Source organism: Pelodiscus sinensis, chromosome 22, assembly GCF_052426305.1.
Source record: "Pelodiscus sinensis isolate ZL-2025 chromosome 22, ASM5242630v1, whole genome shotgun sequence".
Lineage (NCBI taxonomy): Eukaryota > Metazoa > Chordata > Testudines > Trionychidae > Pelodiscus > Pelodiscus sinensis.
Window position 1 is genome coordinate 1455803 of NC_143073.1, and position 24462 is coordinate 1480264.

A 24462-nucleotide genomic window follows, 5' to 3' on the forward strand; every position below is an offset into this window, starting at 1 on the left:
TGTAAATCTTGCAGAAAAAGGCTCTTTCCTAAAACAGGAAATGCAAGAAGGAATTCCACCCCCTGCAGGTGGACTGCATAATGCCATGGATGCTCTCCACAGCTTTCTTCTCCCACCATTCCATAGCTTCCAAACGTGCAGTTTGAGAATTGCCTATTGCTGCCTGAACTGCAGGGGTGACTTTCATCTGGTCCAATCCATAAACAAGAAAGGAGGAAGGAGAAGAACCACAAGACGGATATTCGGTTGCAGCAGCGTTTTTAATGTGAATGACATTTGCAATACACAATCACAGAAAGCAATAATAAAATTCCAGAGAATGTTCCCCCACTGCTTTAATACGGGCTATTTAATCCAAAAAGATCTTTTTCTTTTTTTTGAAGCTGCAAGATCAGCAAAAATTTAATAAGTGCAACTGATGCCTTTCTTAACGCCCTTGTTTACTTCACACCTTAGGGTTATTATAACAGGGTGAGCGTAATTCAGAGTGAGTCCGCATAAGAGCAGAAGCATGTGGTGGGGAAAGCATAGGCAGAAAGTGTTCCTAGCAAGACATTAGACATGGGTCCATGAGAAAAAGGGGAACTGGAGATACAGCTCGCGTGGAGGTCAGCTGGAGTGAGGCCGGCACGGCCCTCCTGAAATCTATATCAGAATCTGTCAGTTGCTGTTCATTTCCTGGTCTTTCCATTGGCCTTAGAGATTCGTGCCGTGTCTAACATGGTGTGCAGCTTCCACTCAGGTACCTATGACAAGATACCCCGGTGCCACAAGATCCCCCATAACCGTAACCTCCCCTATAACCACAGAGTCCCCCATAACCTCCCCCATAACCACAGAGCCCTCCATAACCTCCCCCATAACCACAGAGTCCCCCAAAACCTCTCCCGTAACCATAACCACCTCCATAACCACAGAGACCCCCATAACCAAAATGTCCACCATAACCACCTAATCCTCCCAAGCCGTAGTATCCCCCGTAAGGAGCTCCATATCCGGAGAGTGCTCCTGCACCAAATGAGCCACCATAGCCAGATCCCACCACAGGGGCTCCTAGAGCTGCCACTTCACTCTGCTGAGGGAAGGTGCTCATAATGGGCCCTGGGATGGTCACAGCAATCGGTGAGGGTCTGATCACCACTTCGGAGTCAGGGCACTGCCTCACGCACGGCTCATTGCAGGTGCCGGAAACTGGGCTGGGTCGGGCCACCCCGCATTCTGGATAGCAAGACATCTTTGTGTGATGGAAGTGAATCTGAAATAGAACAGAATGGAATAAAGAGAAGATGCAGGTGTTTGCTGAGGAATTGCCTCATAGCTCGGTTCTTATTCTTGAGAGATCTACCTGGGGCCTGAGAGAAAGCGGAAGAGTGGATTTCTTTGCAATGTTCGGTGGTATGTATTTGTTCCCAGTTCCTCTTTCTAGTCTTCTTATCCACTTACACTAAACTTTCCTCCCAAAGGGCCCCTTTGAAACCTTCTCAATGATTTTGTCTCAAATCAACTGGAAGGAGTGTAACCATTTAATTGATAGAAATCTGGAATTCTGTTTCCATTTCAAACCTTTTTTCTCAGGGTATCGCTACACTATGGGACAAGGTTGTATTAATTACGTTAATTGCATAGCTGAAGTCAAGGCACTGCCAGGACTGCAGAAAGTCAAATTGACTGCCCTTATTCCTTATGAAACCGAGACCAATGGCATCGACCGAAGAGCCCCTCTCCTATACCCGCTAATTTGAACCCTGGATAATCGACAGTGGCAGCTTCGATCTTCCTCTGTGGCATAGACGAATCCAAAGAGACTACAGCTAGGATTGTGCTCACAGACTAACGGACTTCCTATAGTTCCTTAAAAGGTTAAAAGGCCTTAATTTTGTTTCCAGTTAATAGGAACTCTGTTTTGCAATTCCATGTGTTGCTCCTGAACCACCCCTCCCGCACACACATGCTTTTAGCTTCGAATCATACATCCACCACAACCTGCAACTGAATAACTACATAGGATAATGATCAAAGACCAATATCATGCATGTTACAAATTTCAGAGAATCAGTACAAGATTTACTCTAAAGCAGATATGGCCCCCACTGTGACATCTCTCGGAGGAGAAAGAGATGGAGTCAAATTGGACTTACCGAGATCACCGAGGAGATGAAGTCTAAAGAAGCGTTTAGAAGAGTTCATTGTCTCAGGTGCTTTTATACAGGTTCTGTGATGGCCTGGAGGGTTTATGGTGCGTGTTGTACTGGAACCCCCAATTAGTTATCACACAAATTTGGTTGCCTTGGTACATCCTCCTTTTGATGCAGCTGCTTCCCCAGGGCTGGGCATGTTTATTATTAGGGCTAATCCCATTGATGCACATTACACTCTGCATTCCCGGGGCCTTGGTGGTGCAATGAGAGCGAATGTCAAAGTGATTCAGAGCTGGATCAGGAGCACAACTGGGTCTCAGGAGCAGAAATCCAGTTTGATCTTCTGCTTCACATTGGTCACTCTTGGGGGCAATGTATAGCTTATTCTCAATGTGGTAGGATGCAGAGAGCTATTGTCGAGTATTCTTACAAATATTGAATGTTCACATCCCATTCTCGGTGGAATCAGCCACTCAATTTCCTGCAGTGCATTTTTTCTATCGGGAGTTTAATTCTCACATTCGCCTTTGGCAGGAGGAGAGAATAACACCCAGGTGCATCTACATTCCCGCTTTACACATTATAATAGAACGTGATCCTCTCTGAAGAGTGAAGTTCTCCCACCGATGTCTGAAATTTGACCTGTCTCTGGACCTCTTCTTGTGTCACCTATGCGGTCTCAAGGGGCTGCAGGATGTTGATTTCCTCATGGGTCCAGGGAAGAGATGGAGTCTGGGACAGGAAGCAGGGCTCTTTGATGGAACGCTTTTGTGTTAAACCATAAAACATGGACTCCGTCCGAAACATTCTCTCTGTGACTGAGCTGACAGGAAAGTGAGGTCTTGTAAGATAAAACATTTAAATAGGCCCTGATATGGCCAGAGGAGGTGGAGATCATCGATTCTTGGTGTGGAGGAGATGGCTCTTGGATACGATAGGATCAGGTATAGGTCGTGTTGCAGAAAACATTCCTTCCGGATCCTAAATGAAGATCTCACTGTAATACACATCCATAGCAATGTCTTTCATAGATGGGGAAGAAGGTAGAAATATCTTCCTTCAGTTTTAGGGCCCTGAAGCAATTTAATTGATTTACATAAAAAGGCACCATATTTTTCTATAAAATATATTTTAAATACCAAGTGAAACCATAAGTTTGAATGCAAAAAAATATTCCAAATTCTCTGACTCTCCATCATGACCCAATTCAAGGAGTGACATGAGAGACCTTGGCCTCTATTTTTAAGTGACTCTATTACTCATTGCAGGAGTGTCTAATCCCCGAATAATTTAATGTTAATTAAGAGTACCTTGCTTTGCGTGTATGAAACCCCACTGAGTGTTTTGTAGTCCTTTGAAATTTTCATTTCAAAGAATGCTGAATAACTTCCCCCTTTAAAATTCTTAATATACCCATTTTATAGGTGTCCAAAAAAAGGCACTTTGAGGTGAAGATTACGGGCTGCAAAGTGATGAAATAGAAACATGACACATAAGCATCAATTGTAAAAACTGGTCCAGTTTTATTGTCTCTTCTTTATTGCTGAAGACAATACTTCTCCAAAAGAATTACAGTCCATCATATCGATATCATTTCTGTAAGTGTGGTAGTGATGGAAACCACCATAAAGAATTCCAGCACCAAAAACTTCCTTTGAAGCATGTTACCCAGTGGGATGAAATCGCCCTCTGCCCTGTGCGTGCAACTTTTTCTTTCCTTGGGAACGTGTCTCTCTAATGGGTCGTAATGACGCAGTGGTTTGGAATTCCTCAAGATTTGTGAAATGAGGGACGAAATAGGTCGTGTTTCTAACATTAGCCACCTTTACTTGTGAGGACATTGATTGTCCAATGAATTCCAAGCGAGTGCATTTCATGTTTGTTCATGTGCAGTGCAGGAATAAAACTGTCCGCATTAAAATCCAGTGGAATAATCTTTCATACAATATAATTTAAATCTACTCATATGGAAATAGCCATCACAGCGCTGTCCCCTGCAAATAAAGGGAATTATAATGGACGGCAAAATACGGATTGTAGATCTTGGTTCACACTTACATGAGACAATATTTCACTGAAACTTTTTCCAAAAATCATCACACTAAAATAAGACAAATGCCAAAAGAAGCCTCTCCAAGAGCTACTCTCAGGTGAGTGACGTATTTCGAAGGGGAGAATGGTAAGTGTCCAGTGGGGATCCAGGAGATTCAGGGTCTCAACCACTTTTTTTTTTGTTTTGATAACCCTAACTCTAACCCTCTCCCTGTCTGACCTTCATCTTAACGTGCCTCCGTTGACCTCTGCGGCAAACTGGTGTAATTGTAACTATCATGGTGGATTGTCTGGTGCTTCCTCTGATGTAAGCATTTAAAGCACTTCACAACCACTCATTATTTTGTAGACAGCCAAAGAATTGTGTATTATAGAAGTAATAACAGGTATTAGGATTACATGTTTTAATGTAGAATAATAGAATCATAGAATACTAGGACTGGAAGGGACCTCGAGAGGTCATCGAGTCCAGTCCCCTGCCCTCATGGCAGGACCAAATACTGTCTAGACCATCCCTGATAGACATTTATCTAACCTGCTCTTAAATATCTCCAGAGATGGAGATTCCACCTCTCTGGGCAATTTATTCCAGTTTTAACCACCATGACAGTTAGGAACTTTTTCCTAATGTCCAACCTATACCTCCCCTGCTGCAGTTTAAGTCCCTTGCTTCTTGCTTTATCTTCAGAGGCCAGGAAGAACAATTTTTCTCCCTCCTCCTTATGACACCCTTTTAGATACCTGAAAACCATGTCCCCCCTCAATCTTCTCTTTTCCAAACTAAACAAACACAATTCTTTCAGCCTTCTTTCATCGGTCATTCTTGTTGCTGACTTTAAATTGACTTTAAAATAGTAAGTCAAGGTCTAATATGTCATTTCAGGGTTTGCTTCTTGAATCCGAGCCTGTGAAATCGGGGTTCTTTCATTCTCATTCAGTGTACTTCTTCATTTCCCTTTTATATTTACTTTAAAGTTGAAGGGTAGATGATGAGCCAGAGAATAAAGTCTCTTTACCCTGCATAGTTCAGAGAGTATTTGTGCATACGCTGCTACTCCATCTGCACCAGCTCTCAATCAGTGGACAAGGAAACCAATGGGGAGGATCCGTCATTGAATCTCAGTTCACGAGAAGCCAAGAGAATTGGGTTCTTTTAGAGAATTCAACTTCACGTGACCAAATGTCGAGGTGACAACGATATTGTGAAATGAACAGATTGATTGAGCATAATATTGATGCTGGTGGTGATTGAGCATAATCTTGATATCAGCACAGCTATCTGAACATTCGATATTTGTAAGAACGATATTTGTAATAGGACCAGATCAGGGATTCATTTGGAAGCCTGTGGTGTGAGGGGTTGGTACTGAAAACCTGCACAGGGGAAAATGTTACCCCCTGCACTTGGGGAGGAAAGAAGTGAGGAAAAGGAAAACCAGAAGGCCAATGCTAAGATACAGCATAATGTTTGATGGGAAAGAAAGGTGGAGCACACAATTGCAGAATACATTGTTGCTGAGTATTTCAGGGTTCCAAAAAGAGTTAACCCAGCCCCCGCTCCAAAATTATGCATTTTTACACACAGGATGTTCTGGGTTCTTTCTTGAAGGCACAGAGTTTGAAAACCATGTCCGATTCTCACGCCACTGACTTCTTCTATCTCACTTCACATCACAGAGAACAAAGTAGAATAGGAGCATAAGACTAAGCTGCAAAACCATTGGATTCTAAAAGTGCAGAAATGGGTAAAAACTGGAAGGCGCAGAGAATCTGGATTCATAGAGGCGATGTGGGCACGTTGTTCATTAGGCCAGCGATGAATCTTGGTTTTGGTATCCCTCAACAATAGCTCTGTGCATCCTACCAAAGTTAGAATAAACTACACACTGTCCCCACGATTGAACACAGTGAAGCAGAATATCAAACTGGATTTCTGCTCATGAGACCCAGTTGTGCTCCTGATCCAGCTCTGATCCAGCTCTGAATCACCTTGACATTCGCTCTTGCACCAGCAAGCACAGAGAATGCAGAGTGTAATGTGCATCAATGGGATTAGTCCTAATAATAATCATGCCCAGCCCTGGGGAAGCAGCTGCATCAAAAGGAGGATGTACCAAGGCAACCAAGTTTGTGTGATAACTAATTGGGGGTTCCTGTACAACACGCACCATAAACCCTCCAGGCCATTTTGGAAACTGTATAAAAGGCCTTGTAACTCAAAACTGTTCTAAACACTTCTCTGGACTTCATCTCCTCGGTGATCTCGGTAAGTCCAACTTGACTCCATCTCTTTCTCCTATCAGAAACGGCACAGTAGAGGCCTTCTCCACTTTAGAGTGAATCTTGCATTGATTCTCCGAGATACTTATCATGAACGAGGTTTTTCTTCCATGTTTATCCCACATAGTTATTCAGTTGCAGGTTGTGATGGATGTACGATTTGAAGCCAAAGGTGGGTTTTTTTGGTGCAACACATGGAATTGCAAAACAGATTTCCTATTAACTCTAAACAAAATTAAAGCTTTAACCTTTAAAGGAACTATAGGAAGTCCTTTGGCACTTTCTCATGTAGCTGGGATCAGAAGAAACTTTCCCAGAGTAGTTCATACTTGGCCAATTCAGCACTCTCCTAATATATTCTAAAGCATCTGCTACACCTCGCTTGGGGGATAGGAGAATTCTTAAGCTGCCAACTGGTATGATCCAATGTACCAATTCCTCTGTTCTCATGAGTATGTATCACCATGGGTCATGCTTCTGCTTAGATGGTATAAGTATGGTTTGCTCCATTGAAGTCACTGGCCAGAGCTCATTTTACCCCATCGAGGATCTTGTCCTTAGTGATTTCTATGGGGAAAAAAAGAGTTACTCTTCAGCCATCAGCAAGTGTCGGTTACCAGCAGGAGTTGGAAAACCAAAGAAGCACTATGAAAGGAGACAAAACTAGTTTGCATGCCAAAGTTGGCTCCTCAAAGAAAAGGAAAAGATTGGCATTATCCCAACCATAGTGTCTTTGGGTACGTCTATGCCACAGAGGAAGATCGAAGCTGCCACTATCGATCATCCAGGGTTGGAATTAGCGGATCCACTTAAGACAGCTCATTCGAAGGAAATGGGCACTTCAGTCGACGTCAATAGTTCTGTTTGAACGACGAGTAAGACAAGTCCAAAGGAGAGTGTTCTCCCTTTGACTTTCTGCAGCGTCCACAGCACCTTCACTTCAGCTATGCAATTAACATAGCTGAAGTTGTGTTTATGCATTCGACTTCTTTCTATAGTGTAGATGTACCCTGAGAGAAATGTCTTAACTGGAACCGAATCCCAGATTTTCATCAATTAAATAGTTACACTCTTTCCAGGCTATTTGTTCCAGGCTAATTCATTGAGAAGATTTCAAGGGGGCCCTTTGGGAGAGAAGTTTAGTGCAAGAGGGTAAGAGTCATCGAAAGATGAAGTAGGGACAAAGACATACCCATGAACATTGCGAAGAAATCCTCTCTTCCTCTGTCTCTCAGGCCTCTTGTAGAATAAGAACCGAGCTATGAAATAATTCCTCAACAAGCTGCTGAACCTTCTCTTTATTCCATTCCATTCTATTCTATTTCAGGTTTCCCTCCATCACACAAAGATGTCTTGCTATCCAGAATGCGGGGTGGCCCGACCCAGCCCAGTTTCTGGCACCTGCAACGAGCCATGTGTGAGGCAGTGCCCTGACTCCGAAGTGGTGATCAGACCCTCACCGATTGCTGTGACCATCCCAGGGCCCATTATGAGCACATTCCCTCAGCAGAGTGAAGTGGCAGCTCTCGGAGCCCCTGTGGTGGGATCTGGCTATGGTGGCTCATTTGGTGCGGGAGCACTCTCCGGATATGGAGCTCCTTACGGGGGATACTACGGCTTGGGAGGTTTCGGTGGTTATGGGGGACGTTTTGGTTATGGGGGTCTCTGTGGTTATGGAGGTGGTTATGGTTATGGGAGAGGCTTTGGGGGACTCTGTGGTTATGGGGGAGGTTATGGGGGACTCTGTGGTTATGGGGGAGGTTATGGGGGACTCTGTGGTTATAGGGGAGGTTACGGTTATGGAGGATCTTGTGGCACCGGAGTATCTTGTCATAGGTACCTGAGTGGAAGCTGCACCCCATGTTAGACACGGCAGGAATCTCTATGGTCAAAGAAAACCAGAAAATTAAAAGCAACCAATAGATTCTGATATTGATTTCAGAAGGGCTGTATTAGCCAGGCTGAAGCTGAGCCTCACACGAGCGCTATCTGCCCAGCCCCTTTCTCTCATGGACCCATTTCTAATGTCTTGCTAGGAACTCTTTCTGCCAATGCTTTCCCAACCACATGCTTCTTCTCTTAGTTACATGTGGACTCACTGAGAATTACGCTCACCCTGTTTATAATAACCGTACAGTGTGAAGCAAAGAAGGGGCTTAAGAAAGGCGTCAGTCGTATTTATTAATTTTTTGGCCGACCTTGCAGCTGCAAAAAAAGAAAAAGAGCTTCTTGCCTCAAATAGCCCATATTAAAGCAGCAGGAAAACATTCTCTCTGGTTTGTATTGTCGCTTTCTGTAATTGTGTATCGCAAATGTCATTCACATTAAAAACTCTATTGCATCCAAATATCCGTCTTGTGGTTCTTCTCCTTCTTCCTTTTTTGTTTATGGATTGCACCGGAGGAAAGTTAGCCCTGTAGCTCAGGCAGCAATAGGCAATTCTCAAACTGCAGATTCGGAAGCGATGGAATGATGGAGAAGAAAGCTGCTGAGAAGGTCTATGGCATTATGCAGGCCACCTGCATGGGTGATTGAGCAAAGAGCCTTTAGACTTTCAATAGCTACATGGTTTTTCTTTCATTTCCAGAAGTCCAATCACATGGTTTGTGATAAGCACCTGGGAATGTTTTTGCCCTAGAGTGACCCAGGTTTTCTGAATGAAAAGAAAAAGGAAAAGGAAAATACCTAAGAAATGTACCTAATGTGGATATGGGCACATGACGGCTAAATGAACATGTATCAGACCTCAGGAATGGTGGCACACTCATGCCTGAGGGGACACTAACCTCCACAGACATTCAGCAATGGACTTGAAAGTAGCCCTCCTTCCACAAAAGCTTTTCCAAGCCAGTGACAAAGGGAGACACCTAGATTGGAATTCACTTGAAAATTCAACACTGTCAGCTAAGAACTGAATACGAATCACAACTGGCTAATGCATTACAAAGGCAAATTCCCCTCTCGGAATAGTCACAGCTACAGAGCACATGTTAGGAATGACCCACTTCTACCCTGAGTTGGCCAAGCCAATCCCCGTTTCCATCGCTATCATGATGCCCGGTGCTAGGAACGAGCATTCAGACCACTGTATCTTTTTCAGGTTATCCCGAGAACAGTTTCCATTATAAAACTCTCAAAGATACATTCTGCTGTAATTATGGGGCCGGCAGCCTTCTTTGAGAATAATACCAGGACATTCTTCTCTTCTCCTGTGCCAGGACCTCCAGTGATATGTACAACTCAGCATTCATCTACGAAAAGAGTCTTCCATGACTGCCTAATGAGCATTTAAATTCAACCATGTCTTCTCCTTGACTAAAGTTGCACTCAAATTGCTGTGCTGGAGATAAGATGAGACGATTTAGGGCAATGGAGCAAAAATACTTTTCCACTTCATGCTGAGATTTTTGATTTAATCACACACTAGATCTCAGTAAAACTAAGCTTGCTGTCTTTGGTCGCCTTGCTGTGTTCATCTTCCAGTCAGACACAAGCTCCACTCCTTTGTCAATTGACATCACCAAATGTTGATTTGACAAGTATATTTCAAACCCAACTGACTGAGTCCATTTTGACTACAGACACAAATTGCACTTGTGGAATTTCTTGTGTGAGACGAGGACATTAAGACACAGGCCATTAATGCAGCAGAGCAATTTAATGCATTTGAGTTATCTCTTTTGCACCATACGCCATATAAGTCTTCTTGAATAATCCCCACCTGTACAATAGGTTGAAATGGCTAGAACTGTGGATAGGAAGTTTGCACGTTCTGCCCCATTCAGAGGGCAGTGTAGGTGTAGGAATAAATTGCCAAAAGCCCATTGATATATAGGTTAGACATTAAATTACGGTCTCTGGTGAAGCTTTCCCTCAGAGGCCCTGCTGTCCAGTCAGAGCAGAGACACAAGGCCTAGCTGAGCCATAAGAGACAATAGATGGCTCCGGGAAAGAAGGATGAGCATAGAAAACAACCCTGTCTGTTTATCAGAAAGGAAAGAAGCTGGCAGCACAACACCAAATGGAGAGCTATAATTGGCTCACACACAGTCAAGGTTACGGCTCTGCAGAGTACCTCATAGTCTGCCATCCGGCATGGGACAGAAACAACATCTACCTTCCCAAGGCCAACCACAGATTCAGAGAAAGGCCTATCACGACACTAGGAGCTTGTTTATCAAGCTTGGATTGTTAGAGAGGGAGGAGTCCTTTCCTAGGGTATGTCTAGACTACATGGTTCCGTCGACGGAGCCACGTAAACTAGTTTACCTGACATAGGCAAAGAAGCGGGGATTTAAATAATCCCTGTTTCATTAAAATAATCATGGGCGCCGCGCTGCGCCGACAATCAGCATAAGGCATAAGGGATCAGTTGGCAAAGGCTTCCCCTGTTCATCGGCACAGTGCGGCGTCCACGTTTATTTTAATGAAGTGGGGATTATTTAATTCCCCACTTCTTTGCCTATGCTGGGTAAACTAGTTTACATGGCTCCGTCGACGGAACCATGTAGTCTAGACATACCCTAGGAAAGGACTCCTCCCTCTCTAACAATCCAAGCTTGATAAACAATTGCTTTGCTGTATACCTGATATTGTCTTTTTGCTTTGTACCCCTAGACAAACACCTATCAACCGCACGGCTCCCCGCCCCTTTCGGGAAAACACCGTCACCGCTCCTATGGATTCCAATTGGGATGTAGCTTATGAAATACAGGGACGTTCTCGGGGGTGGGGAGCAGGGGCAATACTTGCGTTTTAGCAAATATGTTAACCTGTGCTATGGGCGGAGCGCCTTTATAATCTCTTAAGAATATTGGCTTACCATGCTCAGTAGTCTTGCTGCCAGAACCTATCCAAGGGCTCGGGAACTTCCACCTCATCACGTCTCTCTGCCCATTGGCTCCCTATATAATCTACTGTAATCAATTTCTTAGCAGTGTTCGCTGAGCGCGAGTGGCAAGGTGGCACTCCGCCAGCGCTGTGCGTAACAAACCCCCCTGCTGACTCTACACGGTGTCTACAATTGGTTTCCAACACGGGGAACTCAGCAGACCTCAGCATTGCGACTGCCCACTTGCAGAGGAACTTCAGCATTATCCTGTTAATCCAGCCTCACCCCCATGATCCCCGATACCCCAAGCACAAGAATTGATATCCTCGCCAAACTTGGAGCAATGCAGCAGATCCACTGCAGCCACTATTTCCTTAAGTGTTCGAGGAACACCATTGCATCGGCATCACCACGGACAAGTCTCCTGTCGTCCTTCCTTTGCGCTATAACAGGGTCAATAAATTCACAGCTGCTGAGAAATCAAGTTTTGCCAGGAAGCAATGACGGAATATTTCCACACAATCATAGGGTCCATGTGACTATAGACTCTTTCTTCACCACAGGGACCCAGGGCATAGTGTCGTGTCCCAAAACCACCAGGACCTGTCTCAACATAAATGCCTCCATAATATTACAAGGCTCTATCCACACGTATCCCTAGTACCCTTCCAAGATCAGCTGCTGAAGATCCCACTGTGCTTTCCTGAGACAAAGAGCTGGGAATTGGTCTGGGGAAGATCATAGCAGCGGCGGGTGGCTGGATCAGCAACGTGCAGTCAGGGCTCAGCCGTACGTGTGGCTTCTTCCCACCAACCCCACGAGCTCTGAGGGATCTCACTCTACACATTTCTGCCACAGGACATATTGCTGCAGCGCAGATAAATCAGGGACAAACAGCAGAGAAGAGAATTAATTGAAGGTACATGGCTCAGTGGAATAAAATATTCAAAGGGGGTCATGAGAACAGAAAGAAAGAAAGAAAGAAAGAAAGAAAGAAAGAAAGAAAGAAAGAAAGAAAGAAAGAAAGGGCTCACTTGCTATTTTGAGCACTTGTTACTCTGTTTCTACTAAATATCCCTCTTTCTCCTAAATAACTACCTAGTAAGTTGCAAATTCCACTGCCATGGAGCGATGGGAGAAGAAAGAGCTTTCAGAGGGTTCATAGCTTTATGACAGTTGTCTGCTAAATAGTTAATGAAAGGAGAAACCGAACCCCTGTGCTAAAGAGCCTTTTGCTTCATAAGACTTGCCAGTTTTTGAATCATCAGCATGCAAAGGTGGCTGTTCTTTCCAAAATTCGATTTTCAATGCGCATCTTTACAAGAGTTTGTGGGATAGAACCCGGATTATCAGATACAAAAGAAAAGCAGCCACCAAACCCCTTGGAGAATACAGAGTGAGCTTTTTCCTGGACACCTTGACTGGCTGCGAGACATTCAAGATGGGAGCCTGTTGCTTCTGCAGCCAGAAAGTTTGATTCTTCACTAGGAAGATGTAAACAGCCGCAAGTCCAGGGGTAACGTTGCTGTCCTATGGAGCTCGCCGGCTCCAAGCTTTGTGTGTTTCATACAGGTGAATGTCAGAAAGGTTACTGCTCTGTCCATTTGTCATGGATGCTTTATCTGGAGTCCTTGTCCCAAACCAGTCCCTGTTCCCACGGCTATTGCTGCACTCAGTGCAAAAGATGGATTTCAAAGCGGTGTGTCTTTGGAATTAGATTTTGAAAACATTTTCAATAATCCATTCTCAGAAAGAAAATCTGCTGAAATGGAATTACAGAGTCAGCAGCCCCATTGCAGAGGAATTCTCCTGTTCGCCCGACATTTGTGGCTGCATCTAGACTGGTGCTTTTGCAGAAAAGCTTGCCAGCTGTCTCCACTGGCCGCTTGAATTTGTGCAAGAACACTGACGATCTTATATAAGATTGTCAGTGTTCTTCCGCAAATACTATGCTGCTCCTGTTCGGGGAAAAAGCCTTCTTGCGCAAATGTATTTGCACAAGAGGGCCAGTGTAGACAGCTAAAAACTGTATTGCGCAAAAAAGCCCCGATGGCGAAAATGGCGATCGGGGCTTTCTTGCGCAAAAGCGCGTCTAGATTGGCACGGACGCTTTTCCGCAAAAAGTGCTTTTGCGCAAAAGCATCCGTGCCAATCTAGACGCTCTTTTCCACAAATGCTTTTAATGGAAAAATTTTTCCGTTAAAAGCATTTGCGGAAAATCATGCCAGTCTAGACGTAGCCTGTGTGTTTTCCTCTGCTGGGATCTGCAGTGACAGGCAGTCCTTTGCATGGATCTCGAAAGCAGTCTTCTCTGACAACCTAATGAGGATGTGAATCCAAAAGGCTGTCCCTTGACACAAACAGGGCGCTCACTTTGCAGTCCTGGAGACTTGGCTGGCCTGCAGGAACCTCCCCTGCTTGGTCAAATGACGTGAGCCGTAAGGAGCACAGAGCTTTTCCTTGCTCTCTGGGTCCTAAACGAAACAGTCAAAACCCCCCATGGGTCTGCAATCTTCTCATCACTTATTCTCCCTGGTGACACAGGTCGTACTGGACTCAGTCGTTCTGGCCTTGTCTACGCTGATAGGTTTAAAGAGCAACAGAGTATTCTGTATGAATAGTCACTGGGGAGACACTCAAAGCTTGGGGACAGCAAGCTCCAAGGGACAGTGAGGTCTCACGTGGAGTTCGGGTTGAGGCGCACTTTCTAGCTCAGACCCAAACTTTCTAAACACCCTAGAAATAACATCATCCTAACTTGAAAGCTACTCAGAGTGAAAGGGGAACAGTTAGCGCTTTTGCATCTCCTAATCTGGGTTCTATCCTGCATAAGGATGCCCGATGTGAATCACATGATTGTTCTTCTTCAAGTGAAAACCTAAGTAAGTCTTTGCAGAAAAATATTCTTTGCTAAACAGGAAATGCCAGGAGCAACTCAGTCCTTGTGCAGACAGCTGACATAAAGCTGTGAACCCTCTTAAAGGACTTTTTTCTCCCATCCCTCCATGGCTTTGAAATTCGCAACTCACAAAGTAGTTATTTAGGAGAAAGAAAGAGCGTAGTGTTCTAAATAGCTGGCTTGGTATTAGTGCTTGCTTTCTTTCTTTCTTATGATCGGAGTTGAATATTTCAGTCCACTGAGCCATGTGCCTTCAATTAACTGTCTGCTCTGCTGTGCAAGGAGGAATTAAACCCTTGGTCAGGTGGCCTGCATAACGCCATGCACCTTTATTCTCCCCTCATTCCATCCCTTCCAAAATTGCACTTTGAGAATTCCCTATTGCTTCCTGAGACACAGGGACGTATTTCATCCAGGGTCATTTTCAAAGAAAGAAGGAGGAACAAGTAAAACCACAAGATGAATATTCTGATGCAGCATAATTTTTAATGTGAATGAAATTTGCAATCCACAGTTACAGAGAGCAATAGCCCAAGGCAGGAAGAATGGATTCTCAGTGTTATAATAGGGGCTGTGAATGACCACTGCCTACCCTTGGATGCACAGGAGGAAAGGACTTTGTTTTTCCAAATTTACAGCTGTACCAAAGGAGAAAGAATTAAAGTGATGATAAATACATCCAATGCATTTCTTATGGGCCCTGTTTCCTGCACACTGCGGGGTTCCGGAAGGAGTTCACCTGTGACTAAGAGAAGAAGCATGTGTCTGGGAAAGCATTGGCAGAAAGAGTTCCTAGCAAAACATTAGACATGGGCCCATGAGAGAAAGGGGCTGGGCAGATACAGCTCACGCGGAGGTCAGCTGGAGCCAGGCCACCACAGCCCTTCTGAAATCGATATCGGAATCTATTGGTTGCTGTTCATTTCCTGGTCTTTCCTTTGGCCATAGAGATTCTTGCCGTGTCTAACATGGTGAGCCACATGCACTCAGGTACCTATGACAAGATAGCCCGGTGCCGTAGCCTCCCCCGTAACTATAACGACCTCCATAACCACAGAGTCCCCCATAACCACCTGATCCTCCCAAGCCAGACAATCCCCCGTAACCAGCTCCAGAGCCGAACAGTCCTCCAGCTCCAAATGAGCCTCCGTAGCCGGATCCCACCAGGGGGGCTCCGACAGCTCCCACTTCACTGTGCTGAGGGAAGGTGCTCATAATGGGCCCTGGGATGGTCATGGCAACTGGTGAGGGCATGATCAGCACGTGGGAGTCAGGGCACTGCCTCACGCATGGCTCGTTGAAGGTGCCGGAAACTGGGCTTGGTCGGGCCACTCCACATTCCGGATAGCTCAGGCTGGAGCAGGCCATCTTTGTGTGATGGAGGGAAACCTGAAACACACAATTGGGAATGGGACAAACATAAGTAGTCAGTGGAAGAATGGTCTCATAGCTCATTTCCTGTTCTAATGAGCGTTTTTGAGACTTGATAATAGGTAGAGGGGTGGATTTAGATACCGTAGGTATTCGTCACTTTCTCTTCTTATTATACCTCTGATCCGCTCATACTGAACTTCCTTCCCAAAGGGCCCCTTTAACACCTTCTCAATAACTTTGTCTGGAAAAAAACCAACTAGTCCTGGTGTAAGTGTGTCATTGATGGAAATCTGGGATTCTGTATCCATTTGAGAACTTGCAAAAATATACCATACCTCACATATTGCAAATCTTTTCCTTTTCACTGAGGAGCCAACATCTTCCTGCAAACCAGTCGTATCTCAGTTCCTAGTGAGGCTTTTTTGGTTTTCCAAATCTCGGGAGGATCCAACATTTGCTGATGAATGAACAGAACCTTTTCCTTTCCCATATTAATCACTTAGGACAAGATCCTCATCTGAGCTAAAAATGAGATCAGGCCATTGAACAGAATAGAATGAACCCCAATTGCACCAGCTGTGGACAACCATCTTTTCTGGGCATTTCTGCTCAGAAGTATGTGGAGATGGGTTCACTGGATCACACCAGCTGGCATCGTAGGAATCCCTCATTCCCATAAGAGAAGTGTATCAGTTGCTTGCGAATGCAGGAGGAGACTGTTGAATTGGCCATGTAGGGACTAATCTTGGTCAGTTTCTTCCATAGCTAAGTAAGTGTCAAATGGCTCAAGGGCTTTCTCAAGTTACTTTAAAGGTTTAAATGCCTTAAATCTATTTCCAGTTCATTGGAAATATATTTTCCTATTCTACGTCATGCCCCTAAAACCTCCACCTTCAAATCATGAATGAACCAGCACCTGCAACGGAATGTCTATGCACGATAACTATGGAAGAACAACATCATCTGTGATGAGCAGTAGGTGGTCAATGCAAGGTCCAGTCTGAAATTGACGTGGACCCTACAGTGCCATTTCTCGGAGGAGAAGGAGATTGAGTCAGATTAGATTTACCGAGATCACTGAGGAGAGGAAGTCCAAAGAAGCGTTTAGAAGCGATCTGAGTCGTGAGCCCTTTTATACAGTTTCCAGGATGGCCTGAAGGATTTATGATGCATTTTGTACAGCAACCCCCAATTAGTGATCATACAAACTTGGTTGCCTTGGCTCATCCTCCAATTGATGCAGCTGATTTCTCAGGTTTTGGCATTTAATAGGCTAATCCCAGTGATGCTCATTACTCTCTTCATTCCTCGTGTCATTCCCCCGAGTTTCTCGGTGGTGCAAAGAGAGTGACTGTCGAGGTGATTCAGAGCTGCATCAGGAGCACAATTGGCTCTCATGAGCAGAAATCCAGTGTGGTCTTTCCACTTTGTATTGGTCCAAGTCAGGGCCATTGGGCAGTTCATTCTCAGCTTGCTAGGATACAGAGAGCTATTTTTCTACATTCTTACAAATATGAGATGAGTCAGATCCAATTCCCTTTTAAATCAGTTGGAATGAATCCATTCCCTTCTCAGCGTTTTTTTTTGGGGGGGGGGGGGACACCCAATGATGACTCCCCCAAAGTGAATTTCACCCATTTCTGACCAAAAGTTGATCTAACACTGGACCACCACTGGTGTCATCTATGCTACTTCAAGGGGCATTTCCTCATGAATCAGGGGACAGGATGGAGGCCTGTGGTAGAAAGCTTTTCAGTCAAGTCATGGGACTTGTACTTTATCAGAAACCTTTTCTCTGTGATTGAGCTGACAAGAAGCTGTAAGATAATGTACGATATGACAGGGGCTAAGTAGGCTATAACTACTCAAGAGACCTTGGAATCATTGCAGCGACCATCAAAAAAAGCAAGTAGAATGTTAGGAATCATTTAGAAGGGATAGAAAAGAAGACTGATAATCTCTTCTTGACTCTCTATACAACCATGTGACACCCACATCTTGAATACCGTGCACAGATGCGGTTGCCTCATCTCAAAGAAGATATATTGGCAATTAAAAAGTTCCGAAAAGGGCAACACAATGATTAGGTATTTGGAACAGGTTCCATATAAAGAGAGATTAAAAAGACTTGGACTTTTCAGCTTAGAAAAGTGGAGACAAAGTAGGGGGGAAACAATAGAGGTCTATAAAATCATGACTTGTGTGGAAACAGTGAAAAAGGAAAAGTTATTTACTTATTCCCACAATGAAAGAACTAGGGGTCATCAAATGAAATGAATAGGCAACAGGTTTAAACCAAACAAAAGGAAGTTTTTCTACATTCAGTGCACAGTCAATCTGTGGAACTCCTTGCTAGAGCATGCAATGAAGGTTAGTACTTAAACAGGGTTCAAAAAAGAGATAGATAAATTCATGGAGGTTAGGTCCATCGATGGCTATTAGCCAGGATGGGTAGGAATGGTGTCCCTAGCCTCTGTTTCTCTGGAGATGGGTGACAGGAGAAGGATCATGTGAGGATTAGCTGTTGTGATCCCTCCTTCTGGGGCATCTGCTATTGGCCATTGTCGGCAGACAGGACATTGGTCTAGATGGACCTTTAGTCTCTCCTAATATGGCCGTTCTTAGGTTCTTATGTAAATCATGATTGCTGGAGACCAAAACTGTAATTTCTGTCTATAGGCAAAATGGACTCAGTCAGTTGGGTTTCAATATCCTTGTCAAATGAACATTTGGTCATGTTATGTGACAAAGGAGTGGAGTTTGCTTCTGAACGGCCGATGAACACAGCAAGGCAACCAAAGACAACAAGCTTAGTTTTACTGAGTTCTAGGGTGCACTGAAATCCAGAATCTCAGTATGGAGCGGAAAAGAATTTCTGCCCCATTGCCCTAAATCGTCTCATCTTCTCTCCAGCACAGCAATTTGAGTGCAAATTTGGAAAAGGAGCAGACCTGGTTGAATTTAAACGCTCATTAGGCAGTCATGGAAGGCTCTTTTCATAGATGAATGCTGAGTTGTACATATCACTGGAGGTCCTGGCACAGGAGAAGAAAAGAATGTCCTGGAAATATTCTCAAAGAAGGCTGCCGGCCCCATAATTACAGCAGAATGTATCTTTGAGAGTTTTATAATGGAAACTTTTCTCCGGATGACTTGACAGAGACACAGTGGTCTGAATGCTCCTTCCTAGCACTGGAAGTCGCAATACTAACAGAAAGGGCGATTGGCTTAGTCAAGTCAGGGTAGAAGTGTGTCATGGCTAGCTTGGTCCTGCCTTGAGGGCGGGGGGCTGGACTCGATGACCTCTCGAGGTCCCTTCCAGTCCTATTATTCTATGATTCTATGATTCTATGTGCTCTGTAGCTGTGACTATTCAGAGAGGGGAATTTGCCTTTGTGATGCATTAGCCAGTTGAGATCCCTATTCCGTTCTTAGCTGACAGTGTTGATTTTGCAAGTGAATTCCAGTCTTTGTGCCCCCCTTTACCACTGGCTTGGAAATGCTTTTGTGGAAGGAGGGCTACTTTCAAGTCAATTGCTGAATATCTATGGATGTTAGTGTCCCCTACAGGTATGAGTGTGCCACCATTCATCATGTCTGACGTGTACATATAGCCATTGTGGGTCCATGTCCCTATTGTGTACATTTCTTGGGTATTTTACTTCTCCATTTCCTTCAGAAAATGTGGGTTGCTCTAGGGCAAATTCTCTCCCAGAAGCTTACCATACTGGGCTTCTGGAAATAAAAGAAAAACCACTTAGCTATTGAAACTCAAAAGCTCTGTAAATCTTGCAGGAAAAGGCTCTTTCCTAAAACAGTAAATGCAAGAAGGAATTCCACCCCCTGCAGGTGCCTTCCAAAATGCTATGGACCCTCTCTGCGGCTTTCTTCTCCCACCATTCCATTGCTTCCAAATCTGCAATTTGACAATTGCCTACTGCCTCCTGAACTGCAGGGATGACCTTCATCCAATCCAATCCATAAAGAAGAGAGGAGGAACAGGAAGAACCACAAGAAGGATATTCAGATACAGCAGAGTTTTTTATTTGAATTTACACAATTACTGGAAGCGATAATACAAAACAGACAGAATGTTCCCCCACTGCTTTAATATGGGCTATTTAATCCGAGAAGCTCTTTTTCCTTTCTTTCAGTTGCAAGGTTGGCCAAAAAATTAATCATTGCAACTTCTGCCTTTCCTAAGGCCCCTGTTTCCTAGTTAAACACGGTGAGCATAATTCAAACGGAGTGCACATATAACCTAGGAGAAGCATGTGGTTGGGAAAGCATTGGCAGAAAGAGTTCCTAGAAAGACATTAGAGATAGGTCCATGAGAGAAAGGGGCTGGGCAGATAGAGCTCGCATTGAGATAAGCTGGAGTCAGGCTGGCATGGCCCTTCTAAAATCGATATTGTAATATATCAGTTGCTGTTCATTTCCTGGTCTTTCCTTTGGCCATAGAGTTTCCTGCTGTGTCTAACATGGTGAGCCGCATGCACTCAGGTACCGATGACAAGATACCCCGGTGCCACATGCTCCTCCATAACCGTAACCTCCCCTATAACCACAGAGTCCCCCATAACCTCCCCCATAACCACAGAGCCCCCCATAACCTCCCCCATAACCACAGAGTCCCCCAAAGCCTCTCCCGTAACCATAACCACCTCCATAACCACAGAGACCCCCATAACCAAAACGTCCCCCATAACCACCGAAGCCTCCCAAGCCGTAGTATCCCCCGAAAGGCGCTCCATATCCGGAGAGTGCTCCTGCACCAAATGAGCCACCATAGCCGGATCCCACCACAGGGGCTCCGAGAGCTCCCACTTCACTGTGCTGAGGGAAGGTGCTCATAATGGGCCCTGGGATGGTCACAGCAATCGGTGAGGGTCTGATCACCACTTCGGAGTCAGGGCACTGCCTCACGCATGGCTCGTTGCAGGTGCCGGAAACTGGGCTGGGTCGGGCCACCCCGCATTCTGGATAGCAAGACATCTTTGTGTGATGGAGGTAAACCTGAAATAGAATAGAATGGAATAAAGAGAAGATGCAGGTGTTTGCTGAGGAATTGCCTCATAGCTCGGTTCTTATTCTTGAGAGATCTACCTGGGGCCTGAGAGAAAGAGGAAGAGTGGATTTCTTTGCAATGTTCGGTGGTATGTATTTGTTCCTGTTTCCTCTTTCTAGTCTTCTTATCCACTTACACTAAACTTTCCTCCCAAAGGGCCCCTTTGAAACCTTCTCACAGATTTTGTCTCCAATCAACATCCTGGAAGGAGCGTAATTATTTAATTGATGGAAATCTGGAATTCTGTGTCTATTTCAAACATTTCTCTCAGGGTACATCTACACTATGGAACAAAGTCGAATTAATTACGTTAATTGCATAGCTGAAGTCAAGGCACTGCCAACACTGCAGAAAGTGAAAGGGACTGCCCTTACTCCTCATGAAACCGAGACCACTGGCATCAACCGAAGCGCCCCTCTTCTTCGAATGAACTATCTTAACTGGACCCACTAATTCAAACACTGGAAGATTGGCAGCGGCACCTTAGATCTTTTACTGTAGTATAGACATACCCAAAGAAACTACAGCTGGGATAATGCTAAGCATTTCTTTTCCTTTGAGGAGCCAACCTCGGCATGCAAACCAGTTTTGTCTCCTTTAATAGTGTGGCTCTTTGGATTTCCAACTCCTGGTGTCACCAATGCTAGCTGATACCTGAAGAGAAACTTTCCTTTTTCCCATAGAAATCCTAAGGACAAAACCCTCCACTGGGCTAAAATGAGTCCAGACCCAGTGACTTCAATGGAACTAACCACACTTCTACCATCTCAGGATAAGCTTGTTCCATGGCGATACATACTCAGGAGAACAGAGGAACTGGGACATTGGATCACACCAGTTGGCAGCTTAAGAATTCTCCTATCCCCAAAAGCAAGGTGTAGCAGCTTCTTTAGAATACAGTAGGAAAGTGCTGAATTGGCTGTGTATGGACGAAGCTGGGAAAGTTTCTTCTACATATAGCTAAATGAGAAATGGCCAAAGGACTTTCTAAAGTTTCCTTAAAGATTTAAGGGTATTAATTTTATATCCAGTTAATACAGAATCTGTTTTGGAATTCTAAGTGTTGCTCCTAAAAAAACCACCTTTGGCTTGAAATCGTACATCCACCACAGCCTGCAACTGAATAACTATACGGGATAAATATGGAAGAACAACCTCATGAATTTTAGGAATTACAGAGAATCAAGGCAAGATTCACTGTAAAGTGGAGAAGGCCCCTACTGTGCCGTCTCTCAGAGGATAAAGAGATGAAGTCAAATTGGACTTACCGAGATCACCGAGGAGATGAAGTCCAGAGAAGTATTTGGAAGAGTTCAGTGTCTCGGGTGCTTTTATACAGGTTCTAGGATGGCCTGGAGGGTTTATGGTGCGTTTTGTACAGGAACCCCCAATTAGTTATCACACAAACTTGGTTGCCTTGGTACATCCTCCTTTTGATGCAGCTGCTTCCCCAGAGCTGAGCATTATTATTATTAGGGCTAATCCCATTGATGCACATTACTCTGTGCATTTCCTGGGGCCTTGGTGGTGCAATGAGAACGAATGTCAAGGTGATTCAGAGCTGGATCTGGAGCACAACTGGGTCCAATGAGCAGAAATGCAGTTTGATCTTTTGCTTCACATAGGTCACACTTGGGGACATTGTGTTGTTTAGTCTAAATGTGGTAGGATGCAGAGAGCTACTGATGAGCTTTCTTACAAATATTGAATGTTTAGATCCCATTCTAGGTGCAATCAGTCACTCCACTGCCTGCAGTGTATTTTCTGTCGGAAGTTTAATTCTTGAATTTGCCTTTGGCAGGAAGAGAGAATAACATCCAGGTGCATCCACATTCCCGCTTTACATTATTTCTGAGCACACAATAAAATAGAACGTGATCCTCTCTGAGGAGTGAAATTCTCTCACCAACGACTGAAATTTTTCCTGTGTCTGGACCTCTGCTTGTGTCACGAACGCGGTCTCAAGGGGCTGCAGGAAGTTTATTTCCTCGGTTCCAGGGAAGGGATGGAGGTCTGGGACAGGAAGCAGGGCTCTTTGATGGAAAGCTCTTGTGTTAAGTCATAACATTTGGACTCCGTCCGAAACATTCTCTCTGTGTCTGAGCTGACAGGAAAGTGAGGTCTTGTAAGATAACACATTTGAATAGGCCCTGAGATGCCCAGAGGAGGTGGAGGTCATCGATTCTTGGTGAGGAGCAGATGGCTCTGGGATAGGATAGGACAGGTAATCTGATCAGGTATAGGTCATGTTACAGATATTCCTTCCAGATCCTGAATGAAGGTCTTACTGTAATACACATCCATAGCAATGTCTTTCATACATGGAGAAGAAATAAGAAATATCTTCCTTCAATTTTAAGGCTCTGAAGCAATTTTATTGATTTACATAAAAAGGCACCATATTTTTCTATAAAATGTATTTTAAATACCAAATGAAACAATAAATTTGAATGCAAAAAAAAATTCCAAATTCTGTTACTCTCCATCGTGACCCAGTTCACGGAGTGACACGAGAGACCTTGGCCTCTATTTTTTAAGTGACTCTATTACTCATTGCAGGAGTGTCTAACCCCCTGAATAATTCAACATTAATTAAGAGTAGCTTGCTTTGCGTGTATGAAACAACGAGTGTTCTGAAGTCCTTTGAAACCTTCATTTCAGTGAATGCTGAATGATGTGCCATTTTAACATCCTTAATATCCTTATTTTATAGGTGTAAAAAAAGAGGCACTTTGAGGTGAAGATCATGTGGATATGAAGTGATGTAATAGAAACATGACACAGTATTTCTGACACTACTACAGGTTAAATGTGAGGTCCATTATTGTTACACCCTTATAGACAGCCACGTTATTACATGTCTTCTTTAAAAAGTGTGCATACTTCCACATAAGCATCAATTATAAAAGCTGGCTAAGGTTTGGTCCAGTTAAACTGAGTCTTCTTTTTACCTGAAGACAATACTTCTCCAAAGGAATTACAGTCCCTCATATGCGTATCATTTCTGTAAGTGTGCTGGCAATGTAAACCACCATATAGAATTCCACCACCAAAAACTTTCTTTGAGGCATGTCACTGAGTGGGATGAAATCGCCCTCTGCCCTATATGTGCAACTTTTTCTTTAATGGGCCGTAATGACCCAATGGTTTGGAATTCTTCAAGAACTGTGAAATGAGGAACAGAATAGGTCATGTTTCTCACATTAGCCACTTTTACCTGTCAGGATATTAATTATCCTGTGAATTCCAAATTTGGTCCTGTGCAGTGCAGGAATAAAACTGGGCTCATTGAAATCCAGTGTGATAAACTTTTGTAGAATATTATTTAAATCTGCTCATATGTAAATAGCCATCTCAGTGCCATCCCTAGCAAGTACAGGGCGCTATCACTGACTGCTGAATACCGACTGTAGATCTTGGTTCACACTTACATCAGACAATGTTTCACCCAAACTTTTCCCAGAAATCTTCAAAATAAAATAAGACAAATGCCAGAAGAAGCCTGTCTTAGAGGCACTCTCAGGTGAGTGACGTATTTGGAAGTGGAGGATGGTAAGTGCCCAGAGGGCATCAGAGGATTCAGGGTCCCAATCACTTCTATTTTTTTGGTTTTGATTTTGATTCGCTCTCTCTCCCTGTCTGACCTTCACCATAACGTGTCTCTTCCGACCTCTGCAGCAAACTGGTGTAATTGTATCTTTCATGGTGGCTTGTCTGGAGCTTCCTCTGATCTAAGCATTTAAAGCCCTTTACAGCCACTCATTACGTTTTATATGGCCAAAGAGTTGTATCATTACAGAAGTAATAACAGGTATTAGGG

The 24462-nt window shown here is 44.1% G+C and overlaps 4 protein-coding genes across 4 annotated transcripts; 1 reads left to right on the forward strand and 3 right to left on the reverse strand.

The window, feature by feature from the left end:
- Nucleotides 1–248: 248 nt before the first annotated feature.
- Nucleotides 249–2179, reverse strand: LOC149521781 (uncharacterized). The gene is made up of 2 exons (XM_089772561.1): nt 2139–2179; nt 249–1255 (listed from the first exon to the last, which is right to left on the reverse strand). The coding sequence occupies exon 2, from the start codon at nt 1232–1234 to the stop codon at nt 716–718; it is 519 nt and encodes a 172-aa protein (XP_089628687.1). The 5' UTR covers nt 1235–1255; nt 2139–2179; the 3' UTR covers nt 249–715.
- A 4237-nt stretch (nt 2180–6416) lies between these two features.
- Nucleotides 6417–8808, forward strand: LOC149521782 (uncharacterized). Its single transcript, XM_089772583.1, has 2 exons — nt 6417–6456; nt 7798–8808. The coding sequence occupies exon 2, from the start codon at nt 7819–7821 to the stop codon at nt 8335–8337; it is 519 nt and encodes a 172-aa protein (XP_089628709.1). The 5' UTR covers nt 6417–6456; nt 7798–7818; the 3' UTR covers nt 8338–8808.
- Nucleotides 8809–14712: 5904 nt separating this feature from the next.
- LOC149521783 (feather keratin 2-like) lies at nt 14713–15584 on the reverse strand. The gene has a single exon (XM_089772522.1). It carries the CDS (start codon nt 15566–15568, stop codon nt 15164–15166), a length of 405 nt encoding a protein of 134 aa, XP_089628648.1. The 5' UTR covers nt 15569–15584; the 3' UTR covers nt 14713–15163.
- Nucleotides 15585–19610: 4026 nt separating this feature from the next.
- Nucleotides 19611–21999, reverse strand: LOC149521784 (uncharacterized). Its single transcript, XM_089772579.1, has 2 exons — nt 21911–21999; nt 19611–20590 (listed from the first exon to the last, which is right to left on the reverse strand). The coding sequence occupies exon 2, from the start codon at nt 20567–20569 to the stop codon at nt 20051–20053; it is 519 nt and encodes a 172-aa protein (XP_089628705.1). The 5' UTR covers nt 20570–20590; nt 21911–21999; the 3' UTR covers nt 19611–20050.
- Between the last annotated feature and the right edge of the window lie 2463 nt (nt 22000–24462).

Bases quoted from the DNA above. Each gene is read 5' to 3' on its own strand.
- LOC149521781 (XM_089772561.1), bottom strand. From the start codon at position 1,234: ATGTCTTGCTATCCAGAATGCGGGGTGGCCCGACCCAGCCCAGTTTCC.
- LOC149521782 (XM_089772583.1), top strand. From the start codon at position 7,819: ATGTCTTGCTATCCAGAATGCGGGGTGGCCCGACCCAGCCCAGTTTCT.
- LOC149521783 (XM_089772522.1), bottom strand. From the start codon at position 15,568: ATGGCCTGCTCCAGCCTGAGCTATCCGGAATGTGGAGTGGCCCGACCA.
- LOC149521784 (XM_089772579.1), bottom strand. From the start codon at position 20,569: ATGTCTTGCTATCCAGAATGCGGGGTGGCCCGACCCAGCCCAGTTTCC.